General features: G+C 37.9%; 1 protein-coding gene across 1 annotated transcript in view; it reads right to left on the reverse strand.

Annotated features, from left to right (window-relative positions):
- Positions 1-19710, reverse strand: part of CFAP95 (cilia and flagella associated protein 95) — a gene marked incomplete at its 5' end in the record, with an annotated part of 82546 nt that extends 62836 nt beyond the window's left edge. The window contains 2 exon segments of the mRNA XM_082657506.1: positions 270-378; positions 19559-19710. Coding sequence (XP_082513632.1) covers positions 270-378; positions 19559-19710 — 261 coding nt within the window.
- Positions 19711-21677: the final 1967 nt, after the last annotated feature.

The raw sequence follows: 21677 nt of genomic DNA on the forward strand, positions 1-21677 counted from the left end.
ATAGCAATAATAATAATTTCTTGAGTACTTTCTATGTGCCAGGCATTGAGTTAAGCACTTTTTTGCTTTATTTTACTTAATTTTCCAATAACCTTATGAAGTGCACCCATTTTACAGGTAAGGTCACTGAAGCACACAGTGGCTAGGTCACCTGCCTAAGTTACTAACACAGCTATGAGGAGCACTGACAAAGTGCTCCTCCCTCTACTTTTTCATGGTTTACTAGGAGGAATATTCCGGACTTAAAGAAATTAGTAGCTACTACTTACTGGGGGTTCGTTGGTTCCAAGTCGCCAATATGTTGAATTACACAGTTTTTTCACTTCTTCAGGACCCTCTATATCATAATCTTTGGGATAAGTTTCTCTGTCACAGTGCCTTAAGAAAAAAATGAGAATCTGTTAAGGGATAAAGCTTATTTATCAGGTATTGCATTTGAACATTGTAAAAATTATGCAATGAAAATTTACTATATTTGTGACCTTGTTCTAATAATAAATTTACTGGATTTGGGACATGTATTTCCCATCTCTTTTCAAGTAATGCTGAGGCTACTTCCTAAAAACAATTTAGCACATGTGATAAAACTAATAGTATCACGAAAACAATACTTATCCAACACAGTAATTATTCAGTGACTTCAATGAAGTGAATCTTATTTAATAATGTAGATTAGTTACTGAAATAAATTCTAAAATAAGACATGTAGTATATTAGAAAGGCAACTTACCACTTTAGAAATTTTTCTACCATGAATTTTAATTACAATTTTTTTTCAAAACGAGAGCAAAATATTTACTCATATGGATTTATAACAGTGCTTCCTGCTCCGAAAGAGGGTCTAAAGGAAAAACAGTTCTTAAAACATGTAGAAGAAAGAGTAAAAAAATATTCTGAACGTCTTGACTGAAAGGGTGGTTGGATAATAATAAAGGAGGGATTTGGGGATAGGAAAGGAAAAAGGAGATGAAGTGGCCCACAACCGAAGTAGCTATTTTCGGAATAAATTCTAAAATAAGACATGTCTAAAATAAGACATATGTGTAATATTATTGTGTCTATCTAAAATATGCTTTGTTGGGTATTCTTAAATACCAGACAAATCCACATGCTCTCAACTTCTCTGGCCTCCTCCATCTTCAGTCCATGAACTCTTCATCTACTGTGGGAGAGGGCAGCCCAGCTCTTCATCTGTTCTTCCAAATCTATGGTGTAATCCTAAAACCTAAGCTTTTGAACTCCAAAGCCAAGAATTTGGCTCTTTTGCTGCCTGCTGGGTCATTCTTCCCTGAGGTAATAAAACCAGAACACCTCCCTAGGAGCATAGGAATGAAGGGGCAAAGCACCAGTTAACATTTCGATGTATTATTTCCAGGGCCCACCTCTTTTTTTTTTTTTTTTAAACATCTTTATTGGAGTATAATTGCTTTACAGTGGTGTGTTAGTTTCTGCTGTATAACAAAGTGAATCAGCTGTACATATACATATATCTCCATATCTCCTCTCTCTTGAGTCTCCCTCCCACCCTCCCTATCCCACCCCTCTAGGTGGTCACAAAGCACCAAGCTGATCTCCCGGTGCTATGCGGCTGCTTCCCACTAGCTATCTATTTTACATTTGGTAGTGTATATATGTCCATGCTACTCCCCCACCTCTTTTTTAGGCACTGTAGGCACAGTGCCCAGGGCTTGTGATACTTTTAGGGGCCCAGGAGAGTGTTTTAATCATTTTTAAATCAGAAAAAAAAGAATATAATCCAGTTTGAATTATATCCATCTTTATACCAAAGCAGTCATAAACTATCATTTTAAACTTTTTTTTATTGGAGGAATTGGAGGCAAAGATAATTAGTGTCCATGAAAGTCAGAATGCAGCCTGATTATACCATCATGTATTTTAAGTTGTATTATAACTAGATTATTACAAAAAATTCAGTTATGTTCCTTTTCTCACCGCAATCTCAGATAACAGCCAAAAGCCCAGCATTAAAACATGAATCTATAATGAAACTTTGGAGGACTGAGCTAATGCAGTTGGCATTCCCTAATGCCTGCTAGCTGCCCACAAATGATGTGCCCACAGCCTGCAGGCTCTGAGAGATACACAGCTGAAGACCTGTCCCTACTTCACAGAGGCTGCCAGCCTAGCAAAAATAAACATACATGTTTAAAAAATTATAAAATATATAAAAAATGTTAAAATATATATTTACTATATCCTAAATATGTATTTGCTACATATAATAACAGTAAAAATGATTCGCATGTTATAAAGGAAACGGGAGGCCTAATTATTCCCTGACTTTATTATGTCAGTTGAACATTGGCTTGTGCCTCAGTTTCCCCGAGATGAACTGAGAATCATACACTGAGGACAAATCAATTGATTGAGAGTCTCAAGTGAAAAGTGACATAAAAATGCAAATATTATTATATGTAATAATATTGTGTCTATCTAAAATATGCTTTGTTGGGTATTCTTAAATACTTTGTCAATACCAATTAAGTTTTATAGCATCTTTGTAAGACAAATATATATATATATATATATATATATACACATAAAAATAAAAATAATCTAGGTGTTATTTATATATATATATATATATATATATATATATATATACACACATACACTTTATATAGCCTTGTTTGCCTTGCTACCTGTATTTATTTATGGTTGCCATGACTTCTCATTTACTGCAATAAAAATTCTTTACGGGAAAATAATGAATATAATGATATAAAATTTACAATGTCTCTAGAACAGTAACTTTCAAACTTATTGATAACAGACCCCACCTATATACCATTACAATCCACCCTGAGAGTTTGCCAGTGTCTGGAGACATTTTTAGTTGTTGCATCTGGGTGGGGTGGGTTGTTGCTGGCATCTAGTGGGTGGAGGCCAGCAATGCTGCTGAACATTCTACAGTGCACAGGACAGCCCACCACAACAAAGAAATATCTGATCCAAAATGTCAAAAGTACCAAGGTTGAGAAAGCTCTAGAGAATGACTGTGTACCAGATTCTTAGATCAGTGGTCCCCAAACCTTAGCATTTCATGGAGTAGCAAAACTTTACACTGAAATTTGTAAAACCAACCTAAAATTGCCAACATTTTGTCTTGACAGGAACATTAAAAATAAAATAACCATCTATCACCTTTAATAAGGAGACTTTTAACACCAAAGATAAGTAAAAACAATCTTAGAGTCTTTTAAGCTGAATAAATTTAGCTATATGAAAACCTTGCTACATTGCTACGCTGTCTTTACAGTTTGTACATCACTTTGGATTAGTAAAAAAGGTCATTATTGACCAGCACTGGTCTAGTCTACAGACTGGATCTGCAGATATTAATTTTCCCCAGATATGAATTTGACAGCAGCAGTCAGTTCAAGGCTAAAGCAGCTTGAATATAGGTATTCTGTGCTACTAACTGAAGGGAGAGCTGTGTTTTTGATGTCAGGTGTGCAGACACAGGCTGACATTCTTGCTGGGAGGAGAGCCTCCAGGGCCTCCTACCAGCAGGGCCAGAATCTTCCTTGACAATCAGCCTTGCTTCTGCTGAGGACTTTGCTCTATCAAGCCCAAAGCTAAATGCTGTGGCTATTTCTTTATACGAGAAATCTTTACGTAAGACATCCTTAATTACAAGAAAGGAAATTTGCTTTCTCTACTCTACTGTGGGAGAAATAGTATGAATATGAATAGAATTACAAATGGGGCAAAGGCTGACAGGACAGGATCAGACCTGTCAATTGTATAAAAAGGAGCTTGGAACCAGGACCCTGCTGTCAAAAATGCCACTTGGACTGATTCAGAGAGGATTAAGGTCAATAGAATCTAGTAGGGCAAAGATAGCATGGGCAGGTCCCATTCTAGACAACTCCCCACCACCCATCCTACAATCACCTGAACACTCTAGATCCTGAATTTCCTGTCTCCTCCAGCCTAACATAGTCCCACGTAAAGCCTTGTGAAAAGCACTTTCTGGATCTGTATCTGGGGTCCTTTGGGAGCTTGAGTTTCCTACCATAAGAGTTGGATGATTTCACATCAAATCAAATCTGTAAGTTCCCCTTGACTGAACACATATAAATCCTTAAGTGAGTTGCAGGACTAAACAAACAACTCCAGAGCATACTCAGATAGGGATCTGCAGCTCCCCTCAGGCTGCCCCAAGCCATCGTGGTCCAGTTCCCAGAGGAGGACAGGTGCGGTTAGACGACAGGGTTATCCTTGCAGAAGAGGAGACCAAGCTACTCTCTACAGTTTCTGTGGTCCCAAGACTAAGTGGGGGAAGCAAAGTGGGGATTTGCAAAGAAACCATTATCTTTATCACTTCTCCACCTTTCACATTTTAAAATAATTGTCCATTAATGAATCTTCCTTTTCATTAGACTAAGAATGTTTAGACACAGGGATCACTTTTTACTCATCTTTGTGATCTCAGTGCCTAACAAAGACTAACACGTTGTAAATGCTCATTAAATCTTAAATGATTGATTGATTGAATTTCTTACGTTTTGTTACTGTCACCTTAATATAAATGCTGAAAGCAATGGCTTTCAAATGTGTCCATAAAAATAAAGAGCATCCCAGCGTACTCTACAAAAGCACACATGAAAAAGGAGTGATTATGCATATAGAGATGCTAGTTCTTTGCAACAAAAACTTGTCTCTAGAGGAATTATAAATCTGCTTGCTGAATGGGAAAACTCTCAGCATACATATGCATGACACTGATTGCAAAGGGGGTGTGGATCCAAGCAATATCTGATATGTGAACAATGAAAATCGAGCTGAATTCTGGTTTCTGGTTACTTGACAAGAGACACATTTTCTTTGTGAATTTCAAAGATGTTAAAATTATGTTTAGTTGGGCTTCCCTGGTGGCGCAGCGGTTGAGAGTCTGCCTGCTGATGCAGGGGACACGGGTTTGTGTCCCGGTCTGGGAAGATCCCACATGCCGCGGAGCGGCTGGGCCCGTGAGCCATGGTGGCTGAGCCTGTGCGTCCGGAGCCTGTGCTCCGCAACAGGAGAGGCCACAACAGTCAGAAGCACGCGTACCGCAAAAAAAAAAAAAAAAAAATTATGTTTAGTTAAGACTCCAGATGACAGAATATATTAAATTTTAGAATTATTAATGTAGTTCAAAACTACTGTGTCAGCTATTGTTATTTTCTGATGTAAATCTAAGCCAAATGAGAAGAGAAAGATACCTTTTCCATTAGGTTTTATAATCGTCTGCTATCTAGGACTTTAAGAGAAAATTACCCCAGAGAGTCAGCTATATTTCCTGACACATTAGAAGCATTAAAACCAATAGAATCAAAGACTACAAAGAAATATTTGACAATCCTCTTTAAAAACTTCACAGGCAAATGATTTATATGCCAAGATAGGGCTATTTGGCGGCACATTTATCAAACTGACAAATGAAGACTTTCGGGTGTATTTGCAAGAGTCATAAAGAAAATCTTACGTCTTTGGGAGAAATGGTGACATTTCAGACTTATGAAGAGGGACACTGTTTTTCAATGTGTCTCATGCTGTATGCAATCTGTGCATCTACAACTATGAAACCACACAATTTGAAACCTAAACTGCACTCAAAAGAAAAATATTCGACCGAGACAGGTAAGTGAAGTTATTTTCTTCACTCAACATATATTGAACGGCATGTAAATAAGACCCATCATTATTATGAATTTTTTTTCATAAGAAACTCTTCAAAAACAGGAAGCCCTATGGAGAATATTGGGAGTAAACAAGAGGAATACAGCATGGGAGCCTGTCTATCTTAACAGTTCAAACGTTAAATAAATGTTGTCAGTATGATTAACTGCCAAACACATGACTTTGAAAACAGCTGGAGGAACATGTATTAAATGGGGTGACACTATAATTGATTATCCCACCTGGGACACTGTGAGAGGGGAATTAGGTACTAGGTACACTGGGAGTGGTGAAACCAGGATTGTCCTGGTCAAATCAGGATTGGGACATTCTGTTACCCTATGTTTTGATTACTGGATCTCAATTATCTTAAGATCCTAGGAAACTTCTTATGGTTCCTTTGATCTCCGCTCCAGAAACAGCTTACATTGGCTGGGCATAGACACTCTGGGTGGTGGAACAGTAGGACTAAAAAGAGACCGAGTTTTTAAAGTGTATTATATAACAGTAATTACTGTTATCCAAAGAACACCTTGACAGTATATTGGCATGAATGGCATGGAGACCAATTTGGCCCCTGCAAAACAAGAAACAAATGCCTGATTACCTGCATAAACTCCTATCCCTATAGTCTTAATATTACCAGCTTAGATAATTTGAATTAATTACTCTAGAATAACATCAAATGATTATATTATGTGAGCTTAAGGACCATTTTAATGCACATTTCCATGAATCCATGGGCAATGCATACTGAGTAGATAATACAAGGTTCTGTAGTTTCAAAGCAATTCATTTCATTCACACTAGAAACAAATGAAAAAGCCTTTCTTCATAAATAGTATCTATGGTTAAAACAGTCTTCCATTATGAACATAGCTACACAAATGAGCACTTTTTCCATTTCTTCCTAGAAATCATTCAAAAGCAGCAAAGGAAATGGAAAAATTAAAAGAAAACTAATTTTTAGCGAAGTTATTGTATAATCCCTAGATTACATCATGTGCAAGTGTTACTTTAAGCAGCCAAAATCCAGCTGAAGACAAGTGGAAGAAGCAGAGACAAGAAAGAGGATATAGGAAGAAATCTCAGTAGTGAGATTGCCCAGAAGCAGGAGCTCTCAGAGCACCAGCCAAACTACATTCCCATAGTTATGCAGATAAACTCTTTCACTGAAAACAATGGAAAATGCTAGAATATATATATATTTACATTTTGACACATTATAAGTATTTAAGAGCTGAAAATCCAGTGGGGAATTTCCAGGCCAATTTTTGGATGAAAGCCTGTAACCAAAGGGGTAAATAGAACTTTAAAACACCAACTCTGCTGATGCCCTTGGGATATTTGCTAATGTTGCACAGGAGCAATGGCTTCAGGGGCTAGAGGGACTGAAGTCTAGCCCTGGAGCTAACCTAGGAGGGGAGTTTTACAAGGAAGTCTTCCATATGTGATAGATGTTATGCTTGCCAATACAATTTCTCCTTTTTACTGGGAATATAAGAGGTTAAATTCCCAGCTCCCTTGCATTTAGTGAAGCCATGTGACTAGCTCTGGCCAATAAAATAAAAATGAGCAGAAATGATATATGTCATTTCTGGGCTAAGACAGTGAAAGCTCTTATGTAATTCTCAACTCTTTTTTTCCCCTGCCAGAGCAATTGATGACTTTCTAGATGGTGGAGCCTCAGTCAACCTGAGTCCCAGAGTATCTATGTGGAGGAGTGCCTACCCTCCACCAAAAACCTAAAGCAGACTCTGTGTGAGCAGGAAGCAAATCTTTATGTGTTAGGCCACTGAGATTTTTGGAGCTGTTTGTTAACACAGATTAAGCCTAGCCTATTCTAACACAAAATTAAGTACCAGAAGTGGGGTAGGTGTTATTATAGCAAAAATCTAAAATACATGGCACTGGCTAAAGACCAGGCAAAGACAATAGGAAGCTGGTATCAGAGGCTGGAGAGGTCAAACATTTGATAGCCTCAGTAGGTTAAGAGTCAAACCAGGTACCTAGTGAGATTGGGAAAAGACTGGAAGACAGTTGTTAGTTCTACATGCAAATAGCTACTGATAATTGGTTTTGCCAAAGTATTTTAAAAAGAGAGAGAGATAAATTCAGGAAATTGTCTAGTTTACAAGAAGATAGAAGGAAATGAGAGATTCCAGAAATTTTGAGCCTTGAAATGTTAAAAGGGCCAACAACTTTTAGATCTCAAACAGAGAGATCTCAAAAAGAGAGAAAACTGAAAAAGACTTTTTCAAGACAAAATTCCATTAAAGCTTTGCCTGGCAGCAAAGTTCATCCTATTGTTAGACCCTCCCAGTGAGTTAAGTTGCATTGGAGCAAGCATATGCTTAAGGAGAGAGTCAAAAAAAAATTCCCAGGGTCTCTGATTTCTGTAACTACAATAGTATCAAAGTGACAGTCAAGGTATTACAAGGATAAAAAGTAAAGAAATATAGCAAGTCTGAGCACTTTGTCTAGAAAGAATTGAGAATGAGGTTACCAGCAGCTGGAACTAACTGGATTCAAACATGTAAGAAACTTCCTAAGCTTTAAAGAATTGTACTTCCAAGTAAGCCAGGGGTGTGCATTTAAAAATCCTTTAACTGTTCAATACTTAAAATAACTTTTGGCCCCCAAACTTCTGGGAACAAAAGGTGAACTGAAAAAGCAAAACAACCCATAGAAGGGCATATTCTACAACATTCATTGCAGGTGTGGTCAAAGAGAATATTGGAAAAGAAAAGATGATACACAGGGCAGAGCCAAGGGCCATAAAGAACAATGGGAAAAGTATGCTGCCAGAAAACAGAATCAGGGTCTAAGCAAAGAACATTTCTGACACCAATGTAGGACTCCCTAACAATGTCTGCCTGACAGGATTTAAGGACCATAGACAAATGACTGCCCTTTCCATCCTTCCTCTTTCTGAATCGGAGTGCTTATTACAGTTACCTTGTCTCTGTCCCGCCACTTTATATTGGTTATATGGAGACCAAGCAGAAAAATTTCCTGCTTTATAGATTTTTGAACCAAGTAGAGCCACACTAGACTTGGTAGAAAAACAATAGCATAACATATGGAGATCTTGGACTTCTGACCTATGACTAGATAGAATTTGGGTCATTTTCCTTGGGTAAATGGGTAAACATAATTGGTCTGCATGTGGAAAGAGTAAAACCAATATTTGGTGACCTGCCTAAAGAACACAACTTCAAGTGCACGTGGAACTTTCATAAAAATTAAGAAAAAATATTTCAATATGTTTGAAAGATATAAATGGTAATACAATAAAACTAGAAATTCATAACACATTTAAAAAGAGATCCTTCTTCAATCTGGAAATATGTAAGCATTTTATCAAACAACTCTTTAATCAAAGATCAATACAAATTGTTGAATTTCTCAAAAATACCAATAAATAGAAATACCACTTATAAGAATCCATAGGATATAGCTAAAGTAGAACCCAGAGAAAAATTCAAGTTTTAAGTACTTATATTAATAGAACAGAAACAATGAAAATAAGTAAGTGAAATATCTAATTCAAAAATATTAAAAAGCACAAGTAAGCCAAAAGAAATCAGAATGATAGAATAATTCAAAATAAAAGCAAAATTAAATAAGTTAGAAAACAGAATAAACGAATAAGTAAGCAAAATAGACAAACTCCTATCTAAAAAAATCAAGGAAAAGGGCAAGGGGAGATACAAACAGAATAATATTCCATACATAGGAACATATATTATATGACTCCATTCACATGAAATGTCCAGAATAGGCCAATCTGTAGAGACAGGAAGTAGATTAGTGGTTATCTAGGGCTCGAGGGCAAAGGGAGGAGGATTTCTTTTAAGGTTAATAAAACTGTTCTAAAATCAATTGTGTTGATGGATGTACAACTCCATGAATATGCTAAAAGCCTTTGAATTATACACTTTAAAAGGGTGATAGTATAGAATGTAAACTATATCTTAATAAAAATAGGATATAACCATCAAAAGAAGAAAACATTTTAAATCATTAAAGACTACTTTCCATAACTCGATGTAAATATATTTGGAAAACTAGACAGCACACACAACTTTCTAAAAAAACAATTTACAATTGTTCTCAGTAGAGACAAAAAGTCTAAACACACAATTTCCAAAGAAGAAATAGAGAAGCTGTCAAAGGAAAAAAGAGCTACCACCTGAAACAGTACTAGGTCCAGATGGTTTTACAGTGGGAGGAAATTTCTTATCTGTGCCTGAATGTCTAGCAGGACATTTGAACTGCCTTGAGCTGCTCACTTGTCAGAGGTACACAGGCATTGGTGGCGTCAATAGCACCTATAATAAATCACATTACATTCACTATACTCACTTTGACATAAGTGTAAACCAAGCTGAAGTGGTCTTTCCCAACTATTTATATTTATTACAGGATTGTTTTAAAATACCAAAAAATTCCCGTAAGTAAAATGTAATTTATCTAGATGAAATTCTTCTAATTCATACAACACACATACTTATTATTTTAAGGTCTAGGTAGAAGCCCACAATATCTTAACCTCTAGATTGCCTGCAATGAAAATTTGGTTGCTTTGTTGGCATGCACCCCTACAAAGAGAGCAGGTGCCAATGAGCTCTGAAAGCTCAGGATTCTTATACGAGTAGGGAATTCCTTTTCTGTGAAGATCTTTCAGAGACTTTGCTGATCACACCCTTGCTCTGAATGGCCATATGCAAACTAGCTAACGTATATCTGTTGTCCCTACCCATATGACTGTAGGTTTATGGATATGTAACTTGGGCATCATATAGATAGATGGATAAATGCTATTAAGATGCTGTGGCCACCCCAGGAATAGGAGTCACAATTCTTGCAATCACACACTTGACATCACTAGTTATCAGTCATTGTGCAATCAAAAATGCACACATATTTTCAAACACTCTGGGGGAAGGAACAGTAATGCCCTCAGTTGAAAACTAACTAATGTGCCATCTTTAGTTCTTCATGTGAATCCTAGGAGCTAGGACAACCTCCTCTAGAAAACTTTTCCTGGTCTAATAGTCTGTGTGCTCCTCTTGGATGTCCCCAGAGAGCTCTGCTTACCCCAATCCTAGCACGTATCACAGTGCATAGTAATTGCCCAGCAAGCCTCCTCAACTCCCGTCTCCTCAACTCCGTATTTTAAACTTTTGCTATAAAATTGGGTATTTGGAAATTGGAATTCATTCTACACTGTAGTAGCTCTTTATAGGATATAGCAGATATCTATAGGATAGGATGGGATATAGTAGATGTCTATAGGATTATCAGCCTAGCTCTCCTTCTTTCTCCTGGATATGTCCATTTTGCCCCATGGCTATTGGAAAGCTGTCATTTTCCACCAAACCTTGCCCAGTCAGATGACCCCAAACAAATACTTGGCCCAGAAATGGACATCTGACCTGGAATTTTTAAATTCAGAACTGAAAATACCTTAAAAACAACATTTTTAGTGGATGAAGATGTAAGTTATAAATTCCTGAACCACAGCAGCCATGTTTCCTATAGTCTTCAATGATAAGATGAGGCAAACACAATGAGGAAGAGAGAGAAGAAATGAAGCAAGACCCAGATGCACTAGCATCCCTTATGCCTGTTGTTCCTGAGGTCAAGCTGCACCCGTGCCCTCCTTCTTATCTAGTGATCAACCATTCCATGAATATCATGAACTAATTCATTTTCTTGCTTCCTTAGGCTAGTGCAAGCCGAGTATCTGTCAACTGCAATCAAAAGAAGCCTGATCAGTACACACAGAAAATAGTACCGATGGGGTGGCTTCCAAGGCCAACTAAGAGAAGTTTATCTGACAGTGCTAATTCTAGTGCTATTGAAAACCTTGAGTCCTGAGCCTGGGTATCCTGTGTCCATAGACTGAAACTCTCCTTATCAAAATGTCACCAAGCCCCACATTCTTCTTACCTCCTCCTTCACTCCTTACATCCTTACCTAGAAAAGGATCATCAGTAAGAGAAAGAAAGCTGATGAAAAAGCACTTGTGACTATCTTTGAGGAAGACTACAGTAGCATTATGACAAGCCTCTGGTGACTCCTGTTGCCCAGGAGAGAGATGGTCTCAAGGACACATAGGGAGTTGGCTCAGGCAGAGGTACTTGTATACAGCAATGATCTTTCCTAACCCAAGTGCACCCACATGAGGAAATGCCTGTCCTACAATACTCTGCCTTGCAGAGCAAGGGTTATCTTGCAAGTAAAGCTGTTTTATTTTGGCCACCAGTTAAATTGAGCAAAACCTCACGAAAAGGTCAAGGCACAATTTTATAACCACTGGTTTTCAGAAAATGAATTTGGTTGGGATTTCATTAAAGAGAATAGCATTGAAAGAAAAATACAGTCATGACAAAAGGATGTAGAATGTCCTGCATCATCCTGAAAAATAGAAAATAAGGTGCTCCCCCCCGCAAAACTACTACATTCAAAAGCATTTGTGGATATGTGTGTATGTTGAGGAATAAGAATGTAGCACTAGATTAAAAATAACCATGGCATAGGATCTACCATTATAGAACATAGACAAGAATGAAAGCGTGGTTAAACCAAATGAATGTGAATAGCATCATCCTTTTTACCCAACATAAACTAGCAATTAAAAAGATATTTAAAAAAGACTCATAATAAACCATGAAGAATGACTCAGACTCTGAAAGAGATGAAGTATTCTGTTTAAATCCTGATCATTTAGAGAATGTTTGCTTCAGGGGAAGAGCTGTAGAAAGTGATATCAAAGTTTTCAAGTAATTTTACTTGAAATAATACACATTCATTATGGAAAATGTAAAAGTGGCAAAGAGGAAAAAAGAAAATGACAAATAGTCCATAAATCCACCATCCAGTAATAAATATTTTGTGTTACATGGTAAATATCCTTTCAGTCTCTTTTCAATACATACAGACATATATTTTTATCAAAAGAATTCATAACATGCTGTTCCTTTTTTTACTTACTTAAAGTGAGATTATATTTTCAAATATTAATCTTTGCACTTTTCTTTGCTTAACTCTTTAAAATAACCTTTGTTCTAATAAATCAGAGGCATCTACATTTGCCTTGGGAAGATATAGGACTGTTTTGCCAGGAATATGAAGAAAAATAAAGTGCTGGTGATTAACTTCTGACTAACAATAAAATTTTTTAGTCCTGAGTGATGTTTTTCTTGAAAGTCAGGACCTGCTAAGAAGTAAAATGTCTAAATTTCTCAAACTTCTATTAACAACCAGATCCAGAAGCTCCCAAACACGGCATAAGTAGGGTGACCCTATCATTTATTTTGTAAAGAAGATCACTTTAAAAAATGAGAGAAGGGCTTTTAATAAATCTCAGGCCAATGGGAGTAAACTCCACTGGGCAAACCACAGCATACGCACACCCTCTCTGCGGGGCATTTGATGAAAGCTGAATTGAGTGTCAGTGGGCCAGCCACGGGGCCACCATGTTCAGGGATGAGGTGCCCCTACCACAGTGGCTACCACCAGCCTAAGTCAGGGGCCAGGAGAGGATGAGCATGACTTAAGGATCTACAGTCCTAAGGAGAGCCAAAATGGAAATGAGTCTGAAAGCAGGACCTCAGGTCTTTAACAAACCAAGTGGATTAGTCAAAAGTTCACCAGCAGCAGGCACAGAAGTTGGATAAAGGATAAGGTGAACAAGAATAAGGACCCACATGCAGATCTGGGAGCCTCACTCCCCCATCCCCCAAATGTCATATAACTTCAGTCCCTTATGCACACACACACCACTAGGAAAAGGAGAGGGTGGATGAGGTAGGATTCAGAAGAGTGGGCACTGTTCTGAAAGAGACTATTTTAACCCAAAACAAACTGTTTAAACTCAAAGAGACAGAGAAACACTTCAACTGGCATGTTTGAACTTTTCTCTGGTAATCAACAGTTGAAAAACCATGAGGATCAGTTTTAGAAAACAAATTTTATATATGCATCTGACTTGAATGCAAATTTCTAATTCTGCTACTGACCAGATAGTAAATATATTTCCATGTCTTTGGTCTACTATCACATCATCTTAAATGGTCACACAGTATTATAATTTACAATGTTTTTTAAAGTATGAGTTAAGAAATTAAGATGTCTCTTTAAAGTGTGAATACCATTTGTCCCTATTTAACTCAAAATTTCCTAAGTACCCGTCAGTCTCTAGTAAGTCATGTACCGCATCTAGGAAGAACATGAGCTTAGCTCCCATTTTTAAATTCTTTACCATTCTAATCGGAAGCCTAATGATTTATACCCCTCTAAATTCACCTATACAGAGGTGACCAAACATGCTTCAATGTCATCCTGTTGTATCAGGATCAGGGCTGTGTATTTGCAGAAACATGGATGGACCTAGAGATTATCATACCAAGCCAAGTAAGTCAGAAAAAGAAAGACAAATACCATATGATATCTCTTATACGTGGACTCTAAAATATGACGCAAATGAACATATCTACGAAACAGAAACGGACTCACAGACAGAGTACAGACTTGTGGTTGCCAAGGGAGAGGACACTGGGAGAAGGAAGGATTGGGAGTTTGGGATTAGCAGATGCAAACTAATATATATAGGATGGATAAACAACAAGGTCCTACTGTGTAGCACAGGGAACTATATTCAATATCCTGTAATAAATTATAATGGAAAAGAATTTGAAAAAGAATATATATATGTATAACCGAGTCATTTTGCTGTACAGCAGAAATTAACACAACATTGTAAATCAACTATACTTCAATAAAATTTTTTTAAAAAAGGATCAGGGCTGTGAAAATCAGCTCTGGCTTTATTACAGATTTGCATTATCCTGTAGTCCTTACCTCAGGGTCTTCTTAAAGCATAAAAAAAGAGGCCCCCAGCCTGCAGTGCCTTTTGTGTTTGTGTGTGTGTCCTTTCTCTCCATTCATTTGTTAATTTCTTTGATAAACATTATTTGAGCACCCACGGTGTTCTTATCCCTTGCCCCAAGGCTTGCTCTTCTCACTTCTCATTACTAACCAAAAAAGCTTCTTTAAAGTCTCTTCTCTCTCCTTTCCACATAACCAAATATTTAAAATGCACAAAATAAGAGTTAAAAGCTTTCGATTGAGGGCTTAAGTTGTTAAAATAGAAGGATGGAGGCTTGCTGGAAGGGGAAGCATGTATGGATTTCAACAGAGGCAGGCTGCAACATGTGGTTACTAAAGGGCTTTCTTATTTTCTTTGCCTTTTTATCCTGATTGTGCGTTGGAGATGTGAGAAGATGGGATTGCTGGCTAGAGAAGATCTATGTAACTCTAGCTTGGTCCTTAGTGGTGTGAAGGACTCTAAATACTTCCAGGTTAGTCCCTGAGAAAACTGCTGTATTTACAGGACGAACATACAGCAAATCAGAAAATTCATCTCTGTTTTCTAATAAGTATACTAATGATAGCCTAGTGCCTTGAAACTGGATTCTCCTCTGAATGTGGAGTACCTTGAATACATATGAACTCCCTGTTCAAAGAGCACAATAGGGTATAAGTCTGAAGAGCATCATAGAAAGCTCTTTAATTTCTTTCTCCAGCCCAAATGATTTTCTGTAAAAATCTTTAAAACTATCAAGTTCCCTACCCCACAATTATCACCGGATTTTAATTTTACTTCCTTTTTCCCCTTTCTCTTTCTGTTTTCTTCCTATAATGCAGACAGCGTTGGGGGAGGACAGTAAAATGCCCAGGCTCTTTAACTTTGGGCTTACGTAGGAGAGAGAAGTAATTGAAATTACAAATATATAAAATTAAGCTAAGTCCTTAAAACTCTTAAGTGTCACCATGGAGACCAGAGCGTGAACTGTTTCATGGAAACTCGAACGAATTTTCTGGCTCATCAGTTATTAACAGATGTCAATTTGGCCAAGGTAGAAGAGATGAGAATAAATAAATAAATAAATAAATAAGAACTAGCCTTACACCAGAGAATTTATTAAGGGCAAATGTAGTTGTTCTGGTTCTTAGTATTCCATTATTCCAGTGAGTGGGAAAATATCCTAAGAGAAAATTTCCCCTTGACTCATAATTCCCGATGGAAACATCTGATGATATAGCTCCATAAATGCTGTAGGAATGAATAGAGAAAGATAATTTCTAGAAAAGGTCTTTCTCACTCAGAAGCATCAAGGTGTGATGCAGGTAATATGGCTCTCTATCCACCACTCCAGCTACAAGGAAGACATGGTTCCTAGGCAACCTCTTATCCAATAATGGACCAGAAATATCTCTAACAACCATTCTGGGTATTTCACTTTATCATGTCTATTATACACAACTGTTTTTAATATGTATAGTGAAGTCAAACAGACTTCAATGTGGTATTACATTCCACATAAAGAGTAACACAGGAATTATCCAAATGTTTACTGTATAAGCAGAGGTACCTCAGAATTTCTCCCAGTTAAATTCTATTTTGCAAACCTATAGGCACAGTCCCTTAGCTGATCAAATACTCAGTTGGGAGGCCACCCAAATGGTGTATTTTAGATAGTAGGCATTCATTGATTAAATAACCACTAATAAAAGGTTAAAATTCAATAAATTTTTAATATATAATAAAATAACTCAATAGAAAGCAAACAATTATGACCAGAATGCATAAAAACAAAATGGTCAATGACATTTATTCATTTGGAAGTTTACACAATTTGAACTTTACGCAGTTTTCTAGGACAGACCTTGGTGACTGGTTGAATACAGAAGGAAAACAAGGATGCCAGTAGCACAGCCAGCTCAGAGAAATGCAAGTGCTTCTCAAATCTTACAACTGATTCTCATTATTCAAGGTTGTTATGTTCTATAAAGTCACAAACAATTAGCAAATACTGAATCATTGCTCCTAGGGGAAATACAAGATTAGGTTCCTGTGAGCCTCTGGTCACACTTTCAACAACCAATTAATACATGACCCGGTTTTATGTGCGCTTTTGTTTAAAGACATCTTGTTTAATATATCTTGTTGACTCACTAACACTGAATTCACAGCCAACAGCACTGTAACTCATGTCTGAATGAAAATTATGTAATGCACATATTTTCTCCATAAGGCACATCACAGCCTTCTTGCACTTAGGAACACTAGACAGCACTTCAGCACTATGTTTGGGGGCCATCTGAACAATGATATCACCAACAAAAAGTAAAAAAATGCAAAAAACATGGCACTAAATAGACCATGAAAAGAATACTTGTTTACAGTAAGAGGAGCTGAAACAAGAAGGCAGAGTGTCTGACATCAACTGAGAATATGTGTGTGGGATGATTCAAATTTTTTGCCTCTCTGCACATGTCCATAAATGACTATGAAAGTGCTGCAAATATTGATGTAGGGTTCCATATAAATTTTTGCAAGTAGATGAATTTGCAAATACAGAATTTACAGATAATGAGATCAAGTGTATTTACCAACTATAAAGAACTCTTTCTATTTCCCTATGATGCTGCTTCTTACTATTACATTGTACTTGCCTGTTCTCTTTTGTATACCTATGGAACTCCTATTCTTCCTTCTAAACCTTGCTCAGAAAACCATATACACACTAACCTCCCCCTCCTGTTACTTTTGCCTCTTATACTCATCTCTATTTTGCACAAATCAGATTATACTGAATTTACTGACGTTTTTCTTTACTGGCCTATGAAATTAGTTGAGGTCAGTGACCATGTCCTAGTACATGTATATAACCTTTACTGTGCTTACTATGTGCCAGGCTATATGTCAGAAGATACTTCACATACAATACCTTGTTTAGTCTTACAAGAATCCTATCACCCCCATTTTACAGTTGCAGAAACAGAGGCCTAGAACAGTCATGTCACTTGTTATATCAAAAGCTGCAGAGTTGGTATTCAAACCTAAAGCTCAAGCTTTTAACCATTATGTTATCCTAAATAAATATTAGTTACCATATATTATTGACTGCTTACTATGTGCAAGGCATGGTATTAAATGCTTTATACAAATTATCTCACTGAATCCACTTTATCCATCTCTGTGTCTCCAACACACGGCACAGTGCATGACACAAAAATGTTTGTTGGGTTAAATTTATTTCTTACTGCCCCCAAACCTTTCTAAAACCAACAGCATGAGAACTCTCTACATTTCCAGCAGTGGCCAGAATGACTTTGTGTTACACCACCCTTCTCTCCTACCAAGTTCCTCATCTCCTTCTCATCTATATTCTTCTGTGGTTTTGCTATTGATGTCTATGATGTCCACAAGGCAACTTTTCAAAGCAAAGGTAGTATAGAAGGGAGCAGAAGCACTGTCCACTTGAAAAAGGTCTTTCTCTTTAACAGTAATTTCTGGCAGTGATTTATATTATGACCTAAATCCTTATGGAGTAACAAAATCATGAAAGAGCTAAGTGTTTTGCTTGAGGGCTGTGAGGTAAGCCCTGTATGAGGTTAAAGGAGGATTTTCTGCTTCCCAATGTAGATTTTTATTCTAAATTAATATAGCCTCTCACAGTGAGCTCAATATAGGCAGAGAGTTGGTTTTAGGGATGAGAAGTAAAAGGGAGAGAGTTCATGGGAAAGTGAGTAGGCTGTAGCAAGTTTGCAAGACAGAAACAACGGGATTCACATATTATACATTACATGAATGAATGGGATCAAGAGGACTTAGCCTTAGGGCTAGAGTCAAAATCATCTTCTTTCAAAGGTGAAAGTATAAAGAAGACAAGATTTGAGATTTCATTTCAAATCTTCCTCTTTCCCAGAATATTCCAAATAGTCCAAAAACAATTACTGTCAATAGTACAGCCAGGAAAATTGACCCAAAGGATAGAATTCTAAATACCCTAAAAGGCCCCACTGTTCTGCCAATTAAATGTCATGGTTTCACTATCAGTCACTGTAATATTTAATAAACAGGAGAATCTCTAAGTGAATTCCAAACCCAAAGCCTAATGCAGAGGAAGTAAATGTTTCCTGAAGCCAGGAAAGAACCTGAAATTACCACAGAAAGAAGGAGTAGACTCATCTTAAGGAGTAGCCAGTGTTCAGCTCCAGTACATTCATAGTTGGCAGAAAGAATAAAATCCTCTGTTGCCAAGCCTTTCAGATTTTCAAGAGAAGACACAATCCTAGATTTCCACATGAAATCTCCTGGTTTTAAATGTGGGCAATTAATTTAAAAGAAAAATGTAAACACAGTGCATGTCAAATAAACTATGTCTGTTGGTTTACCCAGTGAGGGATGCCGGTCTGCAGTCTCTGGCCAGAATAGTCCTAGTAGCCTAGGGAATATTTTAACGACCTCTTTCAAATCATTCATTGTGCCTCACTGCCCCCAAGAAACGGCAGTTCTGGAGGCCATCCTCTGAACAGACATCTCCTCCTCCTGTGCCCTCGGTCTCCTAACAGACCCTGCCTTTTGTAAGTAAGCACTTGTCTCAGAACATGATTTCCAGGCCTCTGCAGACACCCTCCGCCTACACTGTGTGGGTGATCTATGACCTCTGGTAGACAGGGTCTGGCTGCAGCAGGTCTCCGTGTGTGCTAGGGAGCTGCTCTTGGAGGGCTTTCCTATCTCATCCTCCCTGCCCCTACTCTCACTCTGACCCTCGCCATCTCTCCTTTGAAGATGTTTCCCTTTCCTTTCTCTTTCTTCTCTCCCAGTTCTCTCTCTTGTATGATCTTTTTCTTTCTTTCTCTGCTTTTCTTTTCCTCTTTTCTCATTCTTCTCTGTTTATTTTATCCTCTCCACCCTTGTCCTCTCTCTCTTACTCTCCTTTCCTCTCCTCCCCCATCCCTTCCCTTCTTCTCCCTCTCCCAGCACCTAGAAACTGCAAGAGAGCTCGCTCACCAGGAATACACCAGCACTGGCTTCGAGTATTTCTTGTGATGGGAGCGGAGGGTTAGGGAGCCCTTGCGCTCCATCAAGTCCGTGGGTCCAAGTTCAAACCAGTGTTGACTACCGCTACACCAACCCTGGCAGGAGCTGTCACAGCTCCCCATGGCTGCCCTCCTGTTACAGATCTCAGAGGATTTCTCTCTGCACCTATCCTGTTGCCTGTGCCGACACAGCCCAAGATTCGGCTTCTCTCATCTCCTAAGCAACCTGGGGCGGGGTCAATGTAAAGGGCGGGGCCAGTAGAAAGACGTCTCTCTCAAGCCTAAAAGCCCTGGTTTCCTAGACAGTGAACGCAGATACTGCTTAGAAACTACACTTCCCAGAATGCAATGAGGGGAGCGAGCGGGCTATATAGAGGTTGAGAGGGACACCTGCATCCTGGGATCTGTAGTTTCGCTCTCCTAACAGTCTACTCCTCAGAGTGGGCGGAGTTAAGGGGGAGCGCTGGGTCACTTAAGGAGGACTAAGTGGACCTGAGCCCGGAGCTGGTCTATTGGGGCTGTCCTTGCGGAAGTTTCTTTTTACCATTCATCATCTGTTGCCACCACACCTTCTGCTTACAAGTTATGTAAATTTAACTAAAAGGGAGCAAGAGAACACCCCTCAAACCATAAAATATGTCTTTTCTATATAGCTTTTCTAAATAAGAAAGAGGAGCAGAATTGTTTAGCAAATCAGCTAAAAAGTTTGAGGATGAAAAAGGCTTGGCTGGTCCCAGTTTCAGCTGTTCTCTCAACCTTTCTGAGCACGAATTTCTTCCTCTGAAAAACGAGGGAGGGAATGGGATCGTGGAGGGGGCTGAGAAGGACACAAGAATCAGAGGTCCCTGCAGGCTGTAATGGCTGAAAGACTCAATCTCTAGGTACAGTTTAGGGCTCTAGGGCATTCAGCTCCCCAAGATTTGCCAAATTCTTCTCGCCTTAACATTTAACAGTTAATATGTGGTGACAATACAAACTCATCACATTATTGTTTTGTAAGTTATATGCAAGAAGGAGATTTTAAAAAGATTATCTACAGCATTGCCGTCAGGAAATCTTGTGCTTATTCCACTTTTGAGTTTCCAAGAAAAGAGTATTTAGCACATCAGAATTCTCCTCCCCAACCTCAGCTGAGCACCTTAAGGGCATTAATGAACTTAATCATGGCCATCCCTCGGACCTGGCATAGCGCTTAATATATACATACCATATATACATACCATCAGTGAACTAATGAATGAATATTATGTTTGATTACCTTAGATTTATCCGAGCTTCCATAAATTACAGAAGTTTCTTACTTTAAGAAGGCCACATTACACAAAAAATTCAAATGTAAAAACACAAATTAAGAGATATTTTACATTACAAATAGATTTTATAGTTCACAGAAGATTTATTATGGCACTCCTATAGATAGCGAAGTGCTCTTCTGGATCAGATTTCACAAATTTGATTACACACAACTACTAAGTGCTTTTTTGTGGCCTGTGGTACTCAGTGTGGGCACCTGTGGTACCCAGTGTGGGCACCTGTGGTATGCTTAGGCCCCTATTTTACTGACAGCTACAGTTAAGCCATGTTTTTTAGAACCACATAAATAGTCCACTGTCACCAGCTTAGTGCTAGTAGAGCGCTGACAGCTATTTTTGCCCTTTTCTTCTTGAAAGAATGAAAAGAAAAATAGAAATTAAAACGGTAAACAAGATCCAAGTTAAGCTCAATTCTGTCCAAAGCATAGCACATTGCTGTCACTCCAAAATTATTACCATCATACTATCTTTCAGTTTATTTTATTTTATTTAAGCTTAAAGTGTATTTATTTTACTTACGCTTTAAGTGATAGCAACATAATATATGTGCAACCAAGATGTCAGGTCTCTGTAGCCAATCTGACTCAGAGCCAAGCCCTTTCTCTGGTGCTGCTGAGATTTAAAAGCTCTTTAGCACACCAAGTAGCAATATAGTATGAAAACAAACAAAACAAACATAATTTGTTATTTTAGAGTTCCTTAAGCCAAGGTGACAGCCTTTTGAAGTCTAAGAAAATGCTTTTTCCCTCTTTATATCAGCTCTTTCCTCTTTCCTCT

Source organism: Grampus griseus (assembly GCF_964374135.1).
Source record: "Grampus griseus genome assembly, chromosome: 6".
NCBI classification, from domain to species: Eukaryota; Metazoa; Chordata; class Mammalia; order Artiodactyla; family Delphinidae; genus Grampus; species Grampus griseus.